The 21,634-nt window shown below is 39.9% G+C and overlaps 2 protein-coding genes across 8 annotated transcripts in view; one reads left to right on the top strand and one right to left on the bottom strand.

The window, feature by feature from the left end:
* The window catches only part of sptlc1 (serine palmitoyltransferase, long chain base subunit 1), a 38,478-nt gene extending 31,361 nt beyond the window's left edge, over window positions 1–7,117 (bottom strand). For 3 of the 4 annotated variants that reach the window (XR_013932536.1, XM_080419752.1, XM_080419751.1), the window contains exons 1-3: window positions 6,988–7,117; window positions 4,120–4,227; window positions 1,760–1,854 (exon numbers count right to left, since the gene is read on the bottom strand). Coding sequence is in view for 2 of the 4 variants with exons in the window: in XM_080419752.1 (XP_080275878.1) it covers window positions 1,760–1,854; window positions 4,120–4,227; window positions 6,988–7,044 (260 nt within the window). In the remaining 2 variants the exon portion in view is untranslated. Of the gene's footprint in view, window positions 1–1,759; window positions 1,855–4,035; window positions 4,048–4,119; window positions 4,228–6,987 lie in introns of those variants that run through there. The other variant, XR_013932537.1, reaches the window with a different exon arrangement.
* A 7,111-nt stretch (window positions 7,118–14,228) lies between these two features.
* The window catches only part of LOC308077796 (inositol hexakisphosphate and diphosphoinositol-pentakisphosphate kinase 2-like), a 70,107-nt gene continuing 62,701 nt past the window's right edge, over window positions 14,229–21,634 (top strand). For all 4 annotated transcript variants that reach the window (XM_080418728.1, XM_080418727.1, XM_080418726.1 and 1 more), the window contains exons 1-4: window positions 14,229–14,459; window positions 15,707–15,902; window positions 21,070–21,160; window positions 21,327–21,412. In XM_080418728.1, coding sequence (XP_080274854.1) covers window positions 14,283–14,459; window positions 15,707–15,902; window positions 21,070–21,160; window positions 21,327–21,412 — 550 coding nt within the window. In that variant the 5' untranslated portion in view covers window positions 14,229–14,282. The remainder of the gene's footprint in view (window positions 14,460–15,706; window positions 15,903–21,069; window positions 21,161–21,326; window positions 21,413–21,634) is intronic.

Raw genomic sequence — 21,634 nt, 5'->3', positions numbered from 1 at the left:
TATTTCCATTAATATGTGATTATTGTCTCCGCCAGGCCGAAAGGCATGGCCGAGACTATGTTTTGCACCCTGTCCGTCCGTGTGTCCGTCGCCCCGTCCGTCTGTGTACAGCTAATCTCCGGCACTGTTGGCTTGATCACAGTGAAACGTGCACGCACACTCCCTGGAAGCCAAATTTTTCACATGGGCCTGTTATAGCGCCACCAGGAGGCGGCTTTTTGCAAAACAAATTTTTTGACAGCACACCTACAGATTTAATCAAAACATCAAAGTATCTCATAGCAAATCGGTACACAGTATCTCTATAGTCATTAAACAAAACATGTCTTTCAGATTTTTCATATTCCATCCTGATTGGCTAAGAATGGCTTCCAAAGTTTGCAGGATAGCTCTGTTTTGAACAAAATGCCTCAAATCGTGAACACAGTATGGCATTTCCGTGAAATGTTGCAGACACACTCCAACTAGGCAGAGGAAGAAATGCAGATTTTTTTTAAATCAGCATCATGGTGACGCTATAACAGGCCGATCTAAAGTTTGCAGGAGTGGCCCGTTTTGAACAAAATGCCGTAAATCAAACGCAGCGTCCGATTGCACATTTGCACTACGTTGAGGAACAAATGCCACCCTTTCAACATTGCCCTCTAATAGCGCCACCAGGAGGCCGATTTTAGCTAAAAAACTTTTTTATATTACTCCTACAAATGTTGTTCAAACATCACGCAAATCGGTACAAATGATCTCTTTAGTCAAGTGATCAAGACGGATCCGTTTTTCACACTCCATCATGATTGGCGAATTCCGAACATTGCTGGCCCACACTAACCTATCTGACCTGGCGGAGACCTGTGCTCCGAGGAGCACTTCCTCTAGTTGGGAGATGGTTCATGTAATAAGCAGTGGCCGAGGTAGCACTATTTCACCAGTCAGGTGGGACACATATTATTGGACATAAAAGATGCCCGGTAAGGCCATTTGGCTACAAGTCCATGGTTGTGCTGTCTGGAAATATTAGCCTTCTATATTTCATGAACGACATACAGGCATGGATGAATTGGGTCGGTAGGCCTACTCACCACCGGTGAGTAGGCCAGGTTCTGTGAGAGAAACAAGCAACCAGCGTCATCAAGCTCTGCACGAACGGAAGCCCACTCGCGACATTCAGTGCATGTTTGAGTATCATGAGACTCCACGATGAGCAGGAGTAGAGAAAAAACTAACTTTGCATCGGTTATAATAGACGATTTTCACTCTTACACGGGCTCCCATTATGCCAACGGAGGGGGTCGTCAGACTGGACGACAGGGGACTCTCTGGAATAACTCAACGTCCCTTTCAATGTTGGTGAGTGATTAGCGACACATCAAAGATAACACTTAAAATGTCCGGATCTCTCCTTTAATGCTAGCCTACTTTATGAGGACAGTTTAAACATCACAGAATAAGTGTGAGACGTAATGGAGCAGCAATGTGCATTGAAACACATTGGTAGATGAGTCATCATGAGATGATCTTATAGATCTTATCTTAAAGTTGTTGAATGTTGAATTATAATTACAAAATAAAATGAATTAATAATAATAAAATACATTTAAATGTTGAATTAACACATATTATAATGTAGTTCAATATGACATGTTTGAATTATAACACATATTATAATGTATATATTATAATATAAAGCCATATTATAATGTAGTTCAATATGACTGGTATGGTACTTCAGATTATTATTATTCTTGTTATCCTACTAACTCACCCAGTGATGATGTCATAGTTCAGATGAGGCTGGTCTTTGGACACAGGAGGAACAAGAGGTTCTGGTTGCCATTCTTCAATGAGGTCCTCCTTCTCCTACAAACATCATATACATTAAGATCTAATCTTAAAGTGTACTCTATAGAATAACCCTATAGAGTCTATAGTACTCTATATTATTCTTCAATGAGGTCCTCCTTCTCCTACAAACATCATATACATTAAGATCTTATCTTAAAGTGTACTTTATAGAGGAACCCTAACCCTATAGAGTCTATAGTACTCTATCTATATTATTCTTCAATGAGGTCCTCCTTCTCCTACAAACATCATATACATCTTATTAAGATCTCATCTTAAAGTGTACTCTATAGAATAACCCTATAGAGTCTATAGTACTCTATATTATTCTTCAATGAGGCATGTTTTCCCAAAGCAATCTTACAGGAGCAGTACTGTGCATGCGGACGGGGGTTGACTGGCCACAGGCTGACTAAATAAGACATTTAAACGCTTGTTTCAAACCGTCACTTAGACTTTCTATTCCGCTAAAAGTGAAAACATCTGAGAGCAGGAAGAATACCTTTACTTTATGGATACCATGTGCGGAAAAGGGTTAGAATCATGCATAGTGAAAAATATTCACCGATGTCCCCCCCCCCCCACACAGGCACCGAGCTGTGTGGGACCTCATCTCTGAGCTGTGTAGCGGAGGCAGAGGTTCCACATGGGGTTAATAATGGGGCTAATACGTTCATAGACGTACACACAGACACAACGTAAAATAACAACCCACTCACCCCTGGAACGGGTGGTCTAAAGATCGGTACTATAGTCCACAGTGCATGGTGTTCACGTTGTTAAAACGTTTAGTGGAGCGACTCATAGACTTATTTTCCATTATACAACAGGTAGTTCCGACCAAGCAATCTGATTGGCTGAAATAGCTTTCTAGCCGTGCTTCAAACCAGCATCATAGCACGGGCCTAATCACATTAATAAATCACTCTGCACTGCAGTCCGCACCTGATTAGACCATATATGGCACAGCTGTGCTGTGACGTCACCCTGTCCCACGGTAGGAAAACAAACAGACAGTAGCCTGACCCACCGCCGCCACCGGAGAACAAACAGCTGTGCAAAATGGACTATGTTGTTAATTTTGACTTATTTGGTGGACTTACGGTTGATCAATGGTTAGAAGGTTATAAATATCCTCCTGTGTTAAAGTAAAATTACTCCCATTTCGTTAACAGTCCAGTGTATGTTATACTTTATCGTACGAAGGTATCGCACAGCGAAAATAGCCGATCTACAAGTTCACAACACGTCGCCATCGCGACGCGTTGTCAGCTTGTAGATCAGTTATTTTGGCCGCGTGACACGGTCGTACGACGGAGCATATAGCCTACTGGAATTCATTCCACTGCTCAAGCATTGATAGCTCAGCTGTGTTGATGAGACGGTGCCTCAGGCTCATAGCGCTGCTACAGGGACTATTTAATGTCTCAGTGAAAAACTCTTCTCTTTACAGGGAAACGGATAATAGCGAAACATTTTTATTATGAATTGCCCCACAATATGAATACATTTGGATGTGTTTTGTTGGTAACTGTTGTATAATCGCAATATTACACTTGAGGGTGTGCTTTACCTTACATTATTGTCACTTCTGTGATGCGGAGGCGGAACTCGGCTTCGCCTCGTTCCTGACCGCATCACAGGCGTGCCAATAATGACGGTAAAGCACACCCTCTCGTGTAATATTGCTTAATTCAAACATCTTCCCCAAAACGCGTAATAATAATGGCCCCCAGCTAATGCAGGCTGCAGCTACAACTTCCTAAAACGGGATTTCAAAATAAGACTCCCACTGATTAGTTTTAACTTATAATGATTAGTCAACAGAGGTTTTATTTTGACGTTCGTCCACAACATCCTTCTTATAACCAACCTTTTACAGTCTATCTGTGACCAACACAGCCTTTACAATCGATACACACACGCACGCGCACACACACACACACACACACACACACACACACACACACACACAACACATTTTCTCAAAGGATCTGCACGATTCACACAAATTACCTATTTAGATTCAAAACGGCGATTTTAGCTGAAAGGCGACAAGTTTGCATGCCTGATATAAGTGTGTATATATATATATATATATATATATATATATATATATATATATATATATACACACACACATATATATATACACACACACATATATATGCAGTATATACAGTAACAGTATAGTACCTTCTCAGTCAGTTTATAATGTGATGTATAGACATATAGATGTTATTAGAGAGAGAGAGAGAGAGAGAGAGAGAGAGAGAGTACCTTCTCAGTCAGTTTATAGGTCTCCTGTAGTTTGTAGGTCTTTGAGAACAGAAGCCTGATGATCCATAAAATGAGAAACCCTTCCAGGATCAAGTGATAGGCAGGAGCCTGGTGGAGACAGACAGACAGACAGACAGACAGACAGACAGACAGACAGACAGACAGACAGACAGACAGACAGACAGACAGACAGACAGACAGACTCTGCTTTAAAGCTCTGCATTAAAAACAATCCAAGCAATAACGGCAGGCCGAGCATGAACACATCAACCTGTATGAGTTTTATCATAAATAAATAAACACACCTTCAGGAGGCTGCAATTCCAAAATGGCCCCTGTCTTAACCTACCCCCCTACCCCCCCTCTTCTTTTTCTTCTCTTGTACATATTTTTCACTCTTCATACAAGTAGTTATTATTATTAATATTATTATTAGTAGTAGTAGTAGTAGTAGTAGTAGTAGTAGTGTGTATATGTATGGTTACATGTGTGTCCAAACAGGGTGCAGTTTTATCATAAATAAATAAACACATAAAGACATTACATTAAATTAAATGGTTACATATGTGTCCAAACAGGGTGGAGCCACATTACAATGAGTTCAACTTCCTCGTCTTTTAGCGACGCGATTTTAACGTCATTGTACGGAAGGTGTCGCTCGGCCCAAAAGAACAGATCTACAAGCTATCAACGCGTCAGCTTGTAGATCTGCTCTCTACAGGTATACGGACCCACAGCTTGATCAAACAAACATGACAAACGAACCAAAATATAAGTGGAGTCTCTCATTTATCTGACATATTTACCTCATACAAAGCCTATATAACCTCTATATCATCTATAATGATGATATTAGATCATGTTTACCTCATACAAAGCCTATATAACCTCTATATCATCTATAATGATGATATTACATCATGTTTACCTCATAGAAAGCCTATATAACCTCTATATCATCTATAATGATGATATTACATCATGTTTACCTCATACAAAGCCTATATAACCTCTATATCATCTATAATGATGATATTACATCATGTTTACCTCATACAAAGCCTATATAACCTCTATATCATCTATAATGATGATATTACATCATGTTTACCTCATACAAAGCCTATATAACCTCTATATCATCTATAATGATGATATTACATCATGTTTACCTCATACAAAGCCTATATAACCTCTATATCATCTATAATGATGATATTACATCATGTTTACCTCATACAAAGCCTATATAACCTCTATATCATCTATAATGATGATATTACATCATGTTTACCTCATACAAAGCCTATATAACCTCTATATCATCTATAATGATGATATTACATCATGTTTACCTCATACAAAGCCTATATAACCTCTATATCATCTATAATGATGATATTACATCATGTTTACCTCATACAAAGCCTATATAACCTCTATATCATCTATAATGATGATATTACATCATGTTTACCTCATACAAAGCCTATATAACCTCTATATCATCTATAATGATGATATTACATCATGTTTACCTCATAGAAAGCCTATATAACCTCTATATCATCTATAATGATGATATTACATCATGTTTACCTCATAGAAAGCCTATATAACCTCTATATCATCTATAATGATGATATTACATCATGTTTACCTCATAGAAAGCCTATATAACCTCTATATCATCTATAATGATGATATTACATCATGTTTACCTCATAGAAAGCCTATATAACCTCTATATCATCTATAATGATGATATTACATCATGTTTACCTCATAGAAAGCCTATATAACCTCTATATCATCTATAATGATGATATTACATCATGTTTACCTCATAGAAAGCCTATATAACCTCTATATCATCTATAATGATGATATTACATCATGTTTACCTCATAGAAAGCCTATATAACCTCTATATCATCTATAATGATGATATTACATCATGTTTACCTCATAGAAAGCCTATATAACCTCTATATCATCTATAATGATGATATTACATCATGTTTACCTCATAGAAAGCCTATATAACCTCTATATCATCTATAATGATGATATTACATCATGTTTACCTCATACAAAGCCTATATAACCTCTATATCATCTATAATGATGATATTACATCATGTTTACCTCATACAAAGCCTTAGCCCCTACGGAACCTCTCCCTCCGCTAAGTAGCTCCGAGATGAGGTCCCTCTTTAATTCCTGCCGGCTGCGGTCGACATTTTCGCACATTTTCCAGTTTACATGTTTCTTACCCCTTTCTGCACATCGTATCCAAAAAGTAAAGCAATTGCGCCACTCTCTCAGATGTTTTAAGTTCTAGCGGAACATAACAGCTTCCAACGAGTTGAAGAAAGTATTTAATTTGCCTCGGTTTTCATCCGGTTCCATAATATTTTGCATTAGAAGATGCAATTCAACATTTGACCAGTAGGGTAATCAGTAATGTTATCTCAACGGGCGCAACTCTTGCGCAATGTCTTAAAAACATGTAACCGGATGAAAACCGAGGCAAATTAAATACTTTCTTCAACACGTTGGAAGCTGTTATGTTCCGCTAGAACTTAAAACATCTGAGAGAGTGGCGCAATTGCTTTGCTTTTTGGATACGATGTGCAGAAAGGGGTAAGAAACATGTAAAGTGGAAAATGTGCGAAAATGTCGACCGCAAACGGCAGGAACCAACGAGGGACCTCATCTCGGAGCTACTTAGCGGAGTGAGAGGTTCCGTAGGGGCTAATATAACCTCTATATCATCTATAATAATGATATTATATCATGTTTACCTCATAGAAAGCCTATATATTCTCTATATAATGTATAATAATGATATTATATCATGTTTACCTCATAGAAAGCCTGGACCATCTCCACTAAAACCCACTGCTGTGAACCAGACGCCATCTTTCTTTCTCTCTGTGGACACTCCGTAGGCCACGCCCCCCGAAACCTTTCCCACCGGATCCTAGTGACGTCACTCAGCTCGTAGATCCACTAGTTTCACTGTTTTATATTTTCACCCAAAATAAAGTCATACTGGTTATTTATCACCTTTAACTCTATGGTATAAATAAAGTCATACTGGTTATTTATCATAGAGGTATAGTCTTTAACTCTATGGTATAAATAAAGTCATACTGGTTATTTATCATAGAGGTATAGTCTTTAACTCTATGGTATAAATAAAGTCATACTGGTTATTTATCATAGAGGTATAGGCTTTAACTCTATGGTATAAATAAAGTCATACTGGTTATTTATCATAGAGGTATAGGTTTTAACTCTATGGTATAAATAAAGTCATACTGGTTATTTATCATAGAGGTATAGACTTTAACTCTATGGTATAAATAAAGTCATACTGGTTATTTATCATAGAAGTATAGGCTTTAACTCTATGGTATAAATAAAGTCATACTGGTTATTTATCATAGAGGTATAGGCTTTAACTCTATGGTATAAATAAAGTCATACTGGTTATTTATCACCTTTAACTCTATGGTATAAATAAAGTCATACTGGTTATTTATCATAGAGGTATAGGCTTTAACTCTATGGTATAAATAAAGTCATACTGGTTATTTATCATAGAAGTATAGGCTTTAACTCTATGGTATAAATAAAGTCATACTGGTTATTTATCATAGAAGTATAGGCTTTAACTCTATGGTATAAATAAAGTCATACTGGTTATTTATCATAGAGGTATAGGCTTTAACTCTATGGTATAAATAAAGTCATACTGGTTATTTATCATAGAAGTATAGGCTTTAACTCTATGGTATAAATAAAGTCATACTGGTTATTTATCATAGAGGTATAGACTTTAACTCTATGGTATAAATAAAGTCATACTGGTTATTTATCATAGAGGTATAGACTTTAACTCTATGGTATAAATAAAGTCATACTGGTTATTTATCATAGAGGTATAGGCTTTAACTCTATGGTATAAATAAAGTCATATGGTTATTTATCATAGAGGTATAGACTTTAACTCTATGGGTATAAATAAAGTCATACTGGTTATTTATCATAGAGGTATAGGCTTTAACTCTATGGTATAAATAAAGTCATACTGGTTATTTATCATAGAGGTATAGGCTTTAACTCTATGGTATAAATAAAGTCATACTGGTTATTGTTATATTATACCTCTATGGTTATTTAGCCGAAAAGAGCCGATGTTGAGAGCTCGTAGATCGGCTACTTTTGGCAACGGCGCAGCCGCAGTACTTAGTCACAGAATTCAATAGGTCACCGATTTCAACGTAACAGACCGGAAATCTCTGTTTTAAAATGTGACTGTGTTTACAACCGCTTTTAATCTTTTAATTCAACAATAAAACATGTAAAACACCTGGTAACAACATGAAGATAAAATAAAGCTTTTAATACAACAATAAAACATGTAAAACACCTGATAACAACATGAAGATAAAATAAAGCTTTTAATACAACAATAAAACATATAAAACACCTGATAACATCATGAAGATAAAATAAAGCTTTTAATACAACAATAAAACATGTAAAACACCTGATAACAACATGAAGATAAAATAAAGCTTTTAATACAACAATAAAACATGTAAAACACCTGATAACAACATGAAGATAAAATAAAGCTTTTAATACAACAATAAAACATGTAAAACACCTGATAACATCATGAAGATAAAATAAAGCTTTTAATACAACAATAAAACATGTAAAACACCTGATAACATCATGAAGATAAAATAAAGCTTTTAATACAACAATAAAACATGTAAAACACCTGATAACATCATGAAGATAAAATAAAGCTTTTAATACAACAATAAAACATATAAAACACCTGATAACATCATGAAGATAAAATAAAGCTTTTAATACAACAATAAAACATGTAAAACACCTGATAACATCATGAAGATAAAATAAAGCTTTTAATTCAACAATAAAACATATAAAACACCTGATAACAACATGAAGATAAAATAAAGCTTTTAATACAACAATAAAACATGTAAAACACCTGATAACAACATGAAGATAAAATAAAGCTTTTAATACAACAATAAAACATATAAAACACCTGATAACAACATGAAGATAAAATAAAGCTTTTAATACAACAATAAAACATATAAAACACCTGATAACAACATGAAGATAAAATAAAGCTTTTAATACAACAATAAAACATATAAAACACCTGATAACATCATGAAGATAAAATAAAGCTTTTAATACAACAATAAAACATGTAAAACACCTGATAACATCATGAAGATAAAATAAAGCTTTTAATACAACAATAAAACATATAAAACACCTGATAACAACATGAAGATAAAATAAAGCTTTTAATACAACAATAAAACATACAAAACACCTGATAACAACATGAAGATAAAATAAAGCTTTTAATTCAACAATAAAACATGTAAAACACCTGATAACAACATGAAGATAAAATAAAGCTTTTAATACAACAATAAAACATATAAAACACCTGATAACAACATGAAGATAAAATAAAGCTTTTAATACAACAATAAAACATATAAAACACCTGATAACAACATGAAGATAAAATAAAGCTTTTAATACAACAATAAAACATGTAAAACACCTGATAACATCATGAAGATAAAATAAAGCTTTTAATACAACAATAAAACATGTAAAACAACTGATAACAACATGAAGATAAAATAAAGCTTTTAATACAACAATAAAACATATAAAACACCTGATAACATCATGAAGATAAAATAAAGCTTTTAATACAACAATAAAACATGTAAAACACCTGATAACAACATGAAGATAAAATAAAGCTTTTAATACAACAATAAAACATGTAAAACACCTGATAACATCATGAAGATAAAATAAAGCTTTTAATACAACAATAAAACATGTAAAACACCTGATAACATCATGAAGATAAAATAAAGCTTTTAATACAACAATAAAACATGTAAAACACCTGATAACATCATGAAGATAAAATAAAGCTTTTAATACAACAATAAAACATGTAAAACACCTGATAACAACATGAAGATAAAATAAAGTTAACATACATTCATAAATTACCTACACTTGGTAGATCACCCACCAGAGGGCGCTATTACCCACTTTTTAACACATTTTGCATCACAATGCTACTCAAAGCACAGAGTGTGGAGACAACGATGAACCACAGGAGGGCGACACTGAGCCGTTGTCCTTTCTGAGTGTCGAAGAAGAGAAACCAGGAAGCGAGCTTTCTGATGAAAACAATAGCAGATTTACAAGCCCACAACTGCGACGCGTCGTGGGCTTGTAATTCGGCTATTTTGGGCGCTCGACACCGTCGTACGACGGTGCACAAATGTACTGAATGGACCATAGACATATAAAGGTAGACGCCTCATTCGGCTCTGAAGCGTCTGTATCTCGGGCGCGCTTCCTGCTTCTGCAGGGCTGCCGTGTGCGTCACACACGCGGAAGTTCGGTAGGCCAATCAGAGGCAGGTGGGGGCGGGTCATTTTGTAACCCAGCTTTTAACCCTTTAAGAGGCAGCAGCTGTGCGCAGCATCTAGTTAGTTGGAACTTGGCAAACTCCACACTCTATTTGTGAAATTCAAATAAGACATGGTCGCTTCGTGTGGAAAATGATTAGCCCGTATACAAGCGTCACGTGAACCATGGCTAGAAAATGATATGCTTCTGGTATTATTTTATCTTTATTGCCATTATGATATTCTGCTCTGTGACTTTGGAATGATATTCTTTTGGCTGTCTTGGAGTATTTGTGTTATATGTTATACTTTCAGTGCCATTAAAATATGGAACACAGACTTTTCATTTATAGTTGCTGTTTTTGGAAGAGAAAATTCTCAAATGAACAATTATTTCAGTCTTTCAAAGTTGATAGCTCTGTTCTGACCTGAATAGCTAACATGAAGGATGTTAGATAAAGGCAATTCTGCAATGTGGCCAGCATATTTCATGTAGTCTGTCAGTGAATGGAGACAAAAATATTTTGTGACTATTACTGTTACTTGAAAGTATTTTGGTATGAAAATATGCAATTTAGATGTAACCAAATATAGGCCTACGCCTACTGGATCCATAACTCCATGTCTCGCATTTGTGACAAACTTTACCGCTTGAAAATAGGTTGAAAATTCAGGGAGTTGTGATGATTTTAATTGTGGAGAGACCGTCTGCTTCAATGGACGTAAATGCATTAGAACAGTGGTTTTCAACCTTTTTCATATCAAGGTGACAAGGTCCATTATTTATTCAGCATTTGAGTCACGGACCACCGTTTGATAAGCTTTAGCCTCTCACACCCAAAACTTAGAATGTTATCATTCGATTAGATGTTGTCAAAATAACAATTATTTACGTTCTCTAATTGTGTACTTGTTTAGTAAGTAATGTAGATGTTTAACAATTTGACTCTTCTTGACAGTGTGAAATGTTATACTCAAGATTTAAAGATCTATATAAGGGTCCATTTGGTTATCAACTCTCCATCATTTAGCTGGGTACCACCTGGAACCCCCTCAAGGACCACTGGTGGTTCCCGGACCACTGGTTGAGAACCATTGCATGACAAGTCCCGGAAAAGACGCACTGTGATTGGCCAGTAGTCAACGCGCTGTGAGCGCTGTGATTGGCCAGTAGTCACTTTGAGTGGCAGGTAGCCAATGAGGTATCTAGGTTTCTAATATCTATGGAATGGACAAGTAACTTTAAACTAATGAATGGATGTGAAGTAAACAGTGGTGGAAAAAGTACTCGGATATTTGACTTAAGTAAAAGTGTCAAGTACTCAACAAGTTATAGTCCAGAATTAAAATTTTACTTGCGTAAAAGTACCAAGTACCAAAAGTAAAAGTACTAAAATGTTTGAAAATAGCAGATCTACAAGCTCACAACGCGTCGCATTGCGACGCGTTGTGAGCTTGTAGATCGTCTATTTTCAAATAGCCTAGGTATAAAATAGAGCTAAAGAATGTATGTTTTATAATATAAAAATGGATATCTGTGACAATATTTGCCTCTGAGATGTAGTGGAGTAGAAGTAAAAGTATTGGAAATTGGAAATATATCCAATAGGCATACAGAAAATTGGAAATACTGCATTAAATGGATATATATACCATTATTATAGCATTATTATAGCATTATTATAGCATTATTATAGCATTATTATACCATTATTATACCATTATTATACCATTATTATACCAAAACAAACCAAACCATTTACCAAACTAAACGAGTTTTAAACCCGGGGAATCATTTTGGAGATGCACGACCCTGGTGCTTCCGGTCACTGGTTCCGGCCACCTGATGACGTAACGTTACTTCCGCTCTGACCGGATCACCCCAGGCTACTGACGTCACGAAGAAGAAGCAGAAGAAGAAGAAGAAGAAGAAGCAGAAGAAGAAGAAGAAGAAGAACCAGAAGAAGAAGAAGAAGAAGAGGAGAGACAACGCGAGGGAAGAAAAGAAAAGAAAAGTCCTCCTGAATAAAGTTGTAAATAAAAATGTGTAAAGAAGGTTTTCTCTTATGACTGAAGAGCGTTTTGATCCAAGGCTGCTATAGACTGATGCTAATAAAGCACATAATGCTAATATACTGATGCTAATAACAACCCAACTGAACCCTAACCCAACTGAACCCTAACCCAACTGAACCCTAACCCAACAAACTGCATCATCTGGGCTCAATACCCTGGATGGATGGATGGACAGAACACACACACACAGAGGTAAGACACACACACACACACACACACACACACACACACACACACACACACACACACACACACACACACACACACACACACACACACACACACACACACACACACAATGTATGTATGTATGTATGTATGTATGTATGTATGTATATATATATTAGGGGTGGGTGATATGGCAAAATATTATATCACAAGTCCTTTCAGCCAGTATCACGATTTTTATCACGATACTTTTTTGATTTTCGTTTTTAGGATTATTATGATTGTATTATGGTTATTAATAAGATAGGCTATATGATGATTCATTATGTTATATGATTATTAATGATTGTTATAAGGTCATATATATGTATGTATGTAGGTAGGTAGGTACGTGTATGTATGTAGGTAGGTAGGTAGGCAGGTACGTGTATGTAGGTAGGTAGGTAGGTAGGTAGGTAGGTACGTGTATGTATGTAGGTAGGTAGGTACGTGTATGTATGTAGGTAGGTAGGTACGTGTATGTATGTATGTAGGTAGGTAGGTACGTGTATGCAGGTAGGTAGGTAGGTAGGTACGTAGGTACGTGTATGTATGTATGTATGTATGTAGGTAGGTAGGTAGGTAGGTAGGTAGGTAGGTAGGTACGTGTATATGTATGTAGGTAGGTAGGTACGTGTATGTATGTAGGTAGGTAGGTAGGTAGGTACGTGTATGTATGTAGGTAGGTAGGTACGTGTATGTATGTAGGTAGGTAGGTAGGTAGGTACGTGTATGTATGTAGGTAGGTAGGTAGGTAGGTACGTGTATGTATGTAGGTAGGTAGGTAGCTAGGTAAGTGTCTGTATGTAGGTAGGTAGGTAGGTAGGTAGGTACGTGTATGTATGTAGTACATACACACGTATGTACATACGTAGGTACGTGGTCTTATAATAATCATGGGGCACGTACAATCATTTTATAATGATGATCATATAATGTAACACATCATCATATCTTATTAATTAACGTGTTCACAGGCAGGCAGACTACAGATAGATAGATAGAAAGATAGATAGATAGATAGATAGATAGATAAATAAAGTTTTAAATAAAATATAACTCACAGAATGATTGTGTGCTTGTATTCTTGTCTTAGGTTCTTCGGGTAAGATGGACATTAGGAGCACCGGCCCTTTAAGAGGAAGACAAGCGGGAGGACTTGGGTACACAACCGCCCCAGTAATGCAGCACCCATCCCCCACCAGCAGGGGTCAGCAGCACTCTCTCTGATCTCTGTGGCTTTGCGTTCGCTCCATTCTGTCAGTGGGTTCTGGGTGGGCGGGGCTTGGCGGGGGTTTGGGAAGAGAATCGGGAATGAAGGTGGAAGTGGCGTACTAAACCACTAGGGGGAGCTACTGAGTCATGTCTGGGGGGAGTAATGAGCCTCTGGACAGGGAACACCCTCGCTTCTTTGTGGGCTGTGACGAGGCGGAGGGGGAGGAGCTACTGGAGCCGGGGAGGATCCTGGGATACGACTGTGTCTATGAGGACGTGGAAGAGGAAGAGGAGGAAGAGGACGATGACCAGATGTACGACTCTGTGAGTAGCTGAGGCTCATTATGTATTAGGACTACAAATCACCACTGAGGCTCATTATGTATTAGGACTACAAATCACCATTGAGGCTCATTATGTATTAGGACTACAAATCACCACTGAGGCTCATTATGTATTAGGACTACAAATCACCACTGAGGCTCATTATGTATTAGGACTACAAATCACCACTGAGGCTCATTATGTATTAGGACTACAAATCACCACTGAGGCTCATTATGTATTAGGACTACAAATCACTACTGAGGCTCACTTTGTATTAGGACTACAAATCACTACTGAGGCTCACTTTGTATTAGGACTACAAATCACCACTATTTAAAGTAATACTAGGTAACCTTTTCAACAAAACTAAAGTTAAATTGTATATCTTTTGTGAGTGGCAAAAGTTTCACAACACCCACTCCATGAATTTCACCCCCGAAAGCCTTTTATACATATATTTTCTATTGAACGGTGATAGGGGTGTCTTTCCCGCGAAAATGACGTCATGTAGCCGGAAAACGGAAGCAGAAATGCACCGGTTTCCTGTTTGGCCAGGAACTACCGCGCTAATAACAAAAAGGAAACTCATGCTGATTTTAAGACATTGTATGATTTGAAGATGGAAAAACAACAGCAAAAGAAAACACAGCTCACGGTAACTAAAGCTCCACTGGCTAAGAGAAACGATCCACAGATCGTATAAAACAATTAAAAGAGCAATTTTTGAAACGCTTCCGGTGAAAACAAATGGAATTCTGGGTATCAGAGGAATAAACAAACGGCCTGCAGTGACGGTAATGACCAGCAGAGGCTGCTAAAAATCGTTATTTGTGGACCTGCACTGTATAACTTTAAGGCTTCGTCCACACATAAACGGGTATTTTCATAAACACAGATTCTTATATGCGTTTTGGGGGGTTGGCCCGCCCACACGCAAACGCGTTTTTGGACCATGTAAACACATCTTTTTGAAAACTCCTGCCTCTGAAAATTTGCTTTGTATATATTATAATTATTTTGTAAACATACGTGTATATATTAAAGATGTACGACTGGGCCTGGGCCATTATAATTATGATCAGCACTATTTAACACTTTTTCCTTGATTAAGATTAGTGAATGATTATTGAAGAAAACAGCTCAAATAGTCGATCTACAAGCTCACAACGTGTCGACCCCTGGAGGTCCCCGGACCACACTTTGAGAACCACTGTTTCTAAATGTCTTTTTGTTCCACCATGCAGCCTCCAGAGAGACAGATCGTGGTGGGGATCTGTGCCATGTCCAAGAAGTCCAAGTCCAAACCTATGAAGGAGATCATGGAGAGACTGTGTCTGTTCAAGTACATCACTGTCCTCACCCTGGAGGAGGACGTCATTCTGAACCAACCTGTTCACAACTGGCCTCTATGTGACTGTCTCATCTCCTTCCACTCTAAAGGTACCTGTCTCACCTCCTACCTGTCTCACCTCTATGTGACTGTCTCATCTCCTTCCACTCTAAAGGTACCTGTCTCACCTCCTACCTGTCTCACCTCCTTCACCTCTATGTGACTGTCTCATCTCCTTCCACTCTAAAGGTACCTGTCTCACCTCCTACCTGTCTCACCTCTATGTGACTGTCTCATCTCCTTCCACTCTAAAGGTACCTGTCTCACCTCCTACCTGTCTCACCTCCTTCACCTCTATGTGACTGTCTCATCTCCTTCCACTCTAAAGGTACCTGTCTCACCTCCTACCTGTCTCACCTCCTTCACCTCTATGTGACTGTCTCATCTCCTTCCACTCTAAAGGTACCTGTCTCACCTCCTACCTGTCTCACCTCTATGTGACTGTCTCATCTCCTTCCACTCTAAAGGTACCTGTCTCACCTCCTACCTGTCTCACCTCCTTCACCTCTATGTGACTGTCTCATCTCCTTCCACTCTAAAGGTACCTGTCTCACCTCCTACCTGTCTCACCTCTATGTGACTGTCTCATCTCCTTCCACTCTAAAGGTACCTGTCTCACCTCCTACCTGTCTCACCTCTATGTGACTGTCTCATCTCCTTCCACTCTAAAGGTACCTGTCTCACCTCCTACCTGTCTCACCTCTATGTGACTGTCTCATCTCCTTCCACTCTAAAGGTACCTGTCTCACCTCCTACCTGTCTCACCTCTATGTGACTGTCTCATCTCCTTCCACTCTAAAGGTACCTGTCTCACCTCCTACCTGTCTCACCTCTATGTGACTGTCTCATCTCCTTCCACTCTAAAGGTACCTGTCTCACCTCCTACCTGTCTCACCTCTATGTGACTGTCTCATCTCCTTCCACTCTAAAGGTACCTGTCTCACCTCCTACCTGTCTCACCTCTATGTGACTGTCTCATCTCCTTCCACTCTAAAGGTACCTGTCTCACCTCCTACCTGTCTCACCTCCTACCTGTCTCACCTCCTTCACCTCTATGTGACTGTCTCATCTCCTTCCACTCTAAAGGTACCTGTCTCACCTCCTACCTGTCTCACCTCTATGTGACTGTCTCATCTCCTTCCACTCTAAAGGTACCTGTCTCACCTCCTACCTGTCTCACCTCTATGTGACTGTCTCATCTCCTTCCACTCTAAAGGTACCTGTCTCACCTCCTACCTGTCTCACCTCTATGTGACTGTCTCATCTCCTTCCACTCTAAAGGTACCTGTCTCACCTCCTACCTGTCTCACCTCTATGTGACTGTCTCATCTCCTTCCACTCTAAAGGTACCTGTCTCACCTCCTACCTGTCTCACCTCCTACCTGTCTCACCTCCTTCACCTCTATGTGACTGTCTCATCTCCTTCCACTCTAAAGGTACCTGTCTCACCTCCTACCTGTCTCACCTCTATGTGACTGTCTCATCTCCTTCCACTCTAAAGGTACCTGTCTCACCTCCTACCTGTCTCACCTCTATGTGACTGTCTCATCTCCTTCCACTCTAAAGGTACCTGTCTCACCTCCTACCTGTCTCACCTCTATGTGACTGTCTCATCTCCTTCCACTCTAAAGGTACCTGTCTCACCTCCTACCTGTCTCACCTCTATGTGACTGTCTCATCTCCTTCCACTCTAAAGGTACCTGTCTCACCTCTATGTGACTGTCTCATCTCCTTCCACTCTAAAGGTACCTGTCTCACCTCCTACCTGTCTCACCTCTATGTGACTGTCTCATCTCCTTCCACTCTAAAGGTACCTGTCTCACCTCTATGTGACTGTCTCATCTCCTTCCACTCTAAAGGTACCTGTCTCACCTCTATGTGACTGTCTCATCTCCTTCCACTCTAAAGGTACCTGTCTCACCTCCTACCTGTCTCACCTCTATGTGACTGTCTCATCTCCTTCCACTCTAAAGGTACCTGTCTCACCTCCTACCTGTCTCACCTCTATGTGACTGTCTCATCTCCTTCCACTCTAAAGGTACCTGTCTCACCTCCTACCTGTCTCACCTCTATGTGACTGTCTCACCTCCTTCCACTTTAAAGGTACCTGTCTCACCTCCTACCTGTCTCACCTCCTTCACCTCTATGTGACTGTCTCATCTCCTTCCACTCTAAAGGTACCTGTCTCACCTCCTACCTGTCTCACCTCCTTCACCTCTATGTGACTGTCTCATCTCCTTCCACTCTAAAGGTACCTGTCTCACCTCCTACCTGTCTCACCTCCTTCACCTCTATGTGACTGTCTCATCTCCTTCCACTCTAAAGGTACCTGTCTCACCTCCTACCTGTCTCACCTCCTTCACCTCTATGTGACTGTCTCATCTCCTTCCACTCTAAAGGTACCTGTCTCACCTCCTACCTGTCTCACCTCCTTCACCTCTATGTGACTGTCTCATCTCCTTCCACTCTAAAGGTACCTGTCTCACCTCCTACCAGTCTCACCTCTATGTGACTGTCTCATCTCCTTCCACTCTAAAGGTACCTGTCTCACCTCCTACCTGTCTCACCTCCTTCACCTCTATGTGACTGTCTCATCTCCTTCCACTCTAAAGGTACCTGTCTCACCTCCTACCTGTCTCACCTCCTTCACCTCTATGTGACTGTCTCATCTCCTTCCACTCTAAAGGTACCTGTCTCACCTCCTACCTGTCTCACCTCCTTCACCTCTATGTGACTGTCTCATCTCCTTCCACTCTAAAGGTACCTGTCTCACCTCCTACCTGTCTCACCTCCTTCCACTCTAAAGGTACCTGTCTCACCTCTATGTGACTGTCTCATCTCCTTCCACTCTAAAGGTACCTGTCTCACCTCCTACCTGTCTCACCTCTATGTGACTGTCTCATCTCCTTCCACTCTAAAGGTACCTGTCTCACCGCCTACCTGTCTCACCTCCTACCTGTCTCACCTCCTTCACCTCTATGTGACTGTCTCATCTCCTTCCACTCTAAAGGTACCTGTCTCACCTCCTACCTGTCTCACCTCTATGTGACTGTCTCATCTCCTTCCACTCTAAAGGTACCTGTCTCACCTCCTACCTGTCTCACCTCTATGTGACTGTCTCACCTCCTTCCACTCTAAAGGTACCTGTCTCACCTCCTACCTGTCTCACCTCTATGTGACTGTCTCATCTCCTTCCACTCTAAAGGTACCTGTCTCACCTCCTACCTGTCTCACCTCCTTCACCTCTATGTGACTGTCTCATCTCCTTCCACTCTAAAGGTACCTGTCTCACCTCCTACCTGTCTCACCTCCTTCACCTCTATGTGACTGTCTCATCTCCTTCCACTCTAAAGGTACCTGTCTCACCTCCTACCAGTCTCACCTCTATGTGACTGTCTCATCTCCTTCCACTCTAAAGGTACCTGTCTCACCTCCTACCTGTCTCACCTCCTTCACCTCTATGTGACTGTCTCATCTCCTTCCACTCTAAAGGTACCTGTCTCACCTCCTACCTGTCTCACCTCCTTCACCTCTATGTGACTGTCTCATCTCCTTCCACTCTAAAGGTACCTGTCTCACCTCCTACCTGTCTCACCTCCTTCACCTCTATGTGACTGTCTCATCTCCTTCCACTCTAAAGGTACCTGTCTCACCTCCTACCTGTCTCACCTCCTTCCACTCTAAAGGTACCTGTCTCACCTCTATGTGACTGTCTCATCTCCTTCCACTCTAAAGGTACCTGTCTCACCTCCTACCTGTCTCATCTCCTTCCACTCTAAAGGTACCTGTCTCACCTCCTACCTGTCTCACCTCCTTCCACTCTAAAGGTACCTGTCTCACCTCCTACCTGTCTCATCTCCTTTTACTCTAAAGGTACCTGTCTCACCTCCTTCACCTCTGTGTGACTGTCTCATCTCCTTTCACTCTAAAGGTACCTGTCTGTCTCACCTCCTTCACCTCTAAAGGTACCTGTCTCATCTCCTTCCACTCTAAAGGTACCTGTCTCACCTCCTTCCACTCTAAAGGTACCTGTCTCACCTCCTTCCACTCTAAAGGTACCTGTCTCACCTCCTACCTGTCTCATCTCCTTCCACTCTAAAGGTACCTGTCTCACCTCCTACCTGTCTCATCTCCTTCCACTCTAAAGGTACCTGTCTCACCTCCTACCTGTCTCACCTCCTTCACCTCTAAAGGTACCTGTCTCACCTCCTTCCACTCTAAAGGTACCTGTCTCACCTCCTTCCCTCTAAAGGTACCTGTCTCACCTCCTTCCACTCTAAAGGTACCTGTCTCACCTCCTTCCCTCTAAAGGTACCTGTCTCACCTCCTTCCACTCTAAAGGTACCTGTCTCACCTCCTTCCACTCTAAAGGTACCTGTCTCACCTCCTTCCAACAGTCTCATCTGCCCTACCCCAGCCTAGATGGAGGGTGAATCTCAGGCTTAAATATGGTCTAGTGTGGGCCGGGGGTTCAAGGATCCAATCTGAACCCTCCCGAGTTGCTCACAGGACGATGGGGGGCCGCTCAGACCATTTTCAAACATGTTTGATATTTATCTGGATTGCTACTGTATGGAACAGCACTGTGGGGGACCCTGAGAAATACGGTTGCTGTTCCAACACCGAAATGACACACACACACACACACACACACACACACACACACACACACACACACACACACACACGTTGTTTATGTAGGATGCATAGTTTTAAACAGACTTCCTGGTTAAAGTGTGTTTATCTTCCGCTCTGAGTCTGCAGCAGCTCTGTGCCACGCAGGGGAGAGGGGGAGGAGTTAGCTGCTTTAGCCCACAGTTTGATGAACCAATGGAGTTAGCTGGTTTTGTCAGAAGCGCTTTTTAATACTTTTCATTGGTTCAATATTTTTTTAACCCACACACAGACGTAAAGGGTGTTCAATAGCGTTTCCTTTATGAAAAAAAAGCAGAACAATGGAGTTAACTGGCTTGTTTCTGCCCGACAGCGACGATATGTAACCCTATAGAATAAAACCCTGGGGGACTCCGGTCATTTAAATATATAGGGTTTATTAAAGTGTTTAATTTACTCTGTCCTATATACTCGTAGATCTGCTTTTTCCCCCCGCGTGACACCACCATACAATGACGTATAATTTAAGCTTCAGTGATTAAAGATTTGTTTTGTTTTGTTACTGAATAAATAATGTGAATATCTTTCTGGTCACCTGTGCAGGTTTTCCGTTGGACAAAGCAGTGGCCTACGAGAAACTGAGGAATCCGTTTGTCATCAACGATCTGAACCTCCAGTACTGCATCCAAGACAGGTGAGCTGTAATATCATATGATAATGTAATATGATGTTCCTCCGGGGGAAGGGCTGTCCGCACCGAGACATGGCCATCACCATTGATAACGCTGTGGTGATGTGTGTGTTGTTTTGTGTGTTTCAGGAGGGAGGTGTTTATGTGTGTGTTGTTTTGTGTGTTTCAGGAGGGAGGTGTACAGGATCCTGAGGTCAGAGGGCATCCAGCTTCCTCGCTACGCTATTCTAAACAGAGACGCAGCAAAGCCACAGGGTGAGTGTAGTGTTCTGAATAGACCACAGGGTGGCAGTGTCCTGAACAAAGACTGAATCAAAGTGTTGATTGATTGAATACTTTATTAGCAGTTCGCAAAAAAGCACAGGAAAGTACAGTTCAATACAAGGTTAGTTAAGAGGATTTAAAACCCAATAATTCATATATACATGCATATATAAATGTATATATATAAATGCATATATAAATGTATGTATATAA

Source organism: Gymnoscopelus braueri, assembly GCF_963280865.1.
Source record: "Gymnoscopelus braueri genome assembly, chromosome: 22".
NCBI lineage: Eukaryota > Metazoa > Chordata > Actinopteri > Myctophiformes > Myctophidae > Gymnoscopelus > Gymnoscopelus braueri.
The sequence above is the reverse complement of the archived record's forward strand: the minus strand, read 5'-3'. Positions and strand labels throughout refer to the sequence as shown.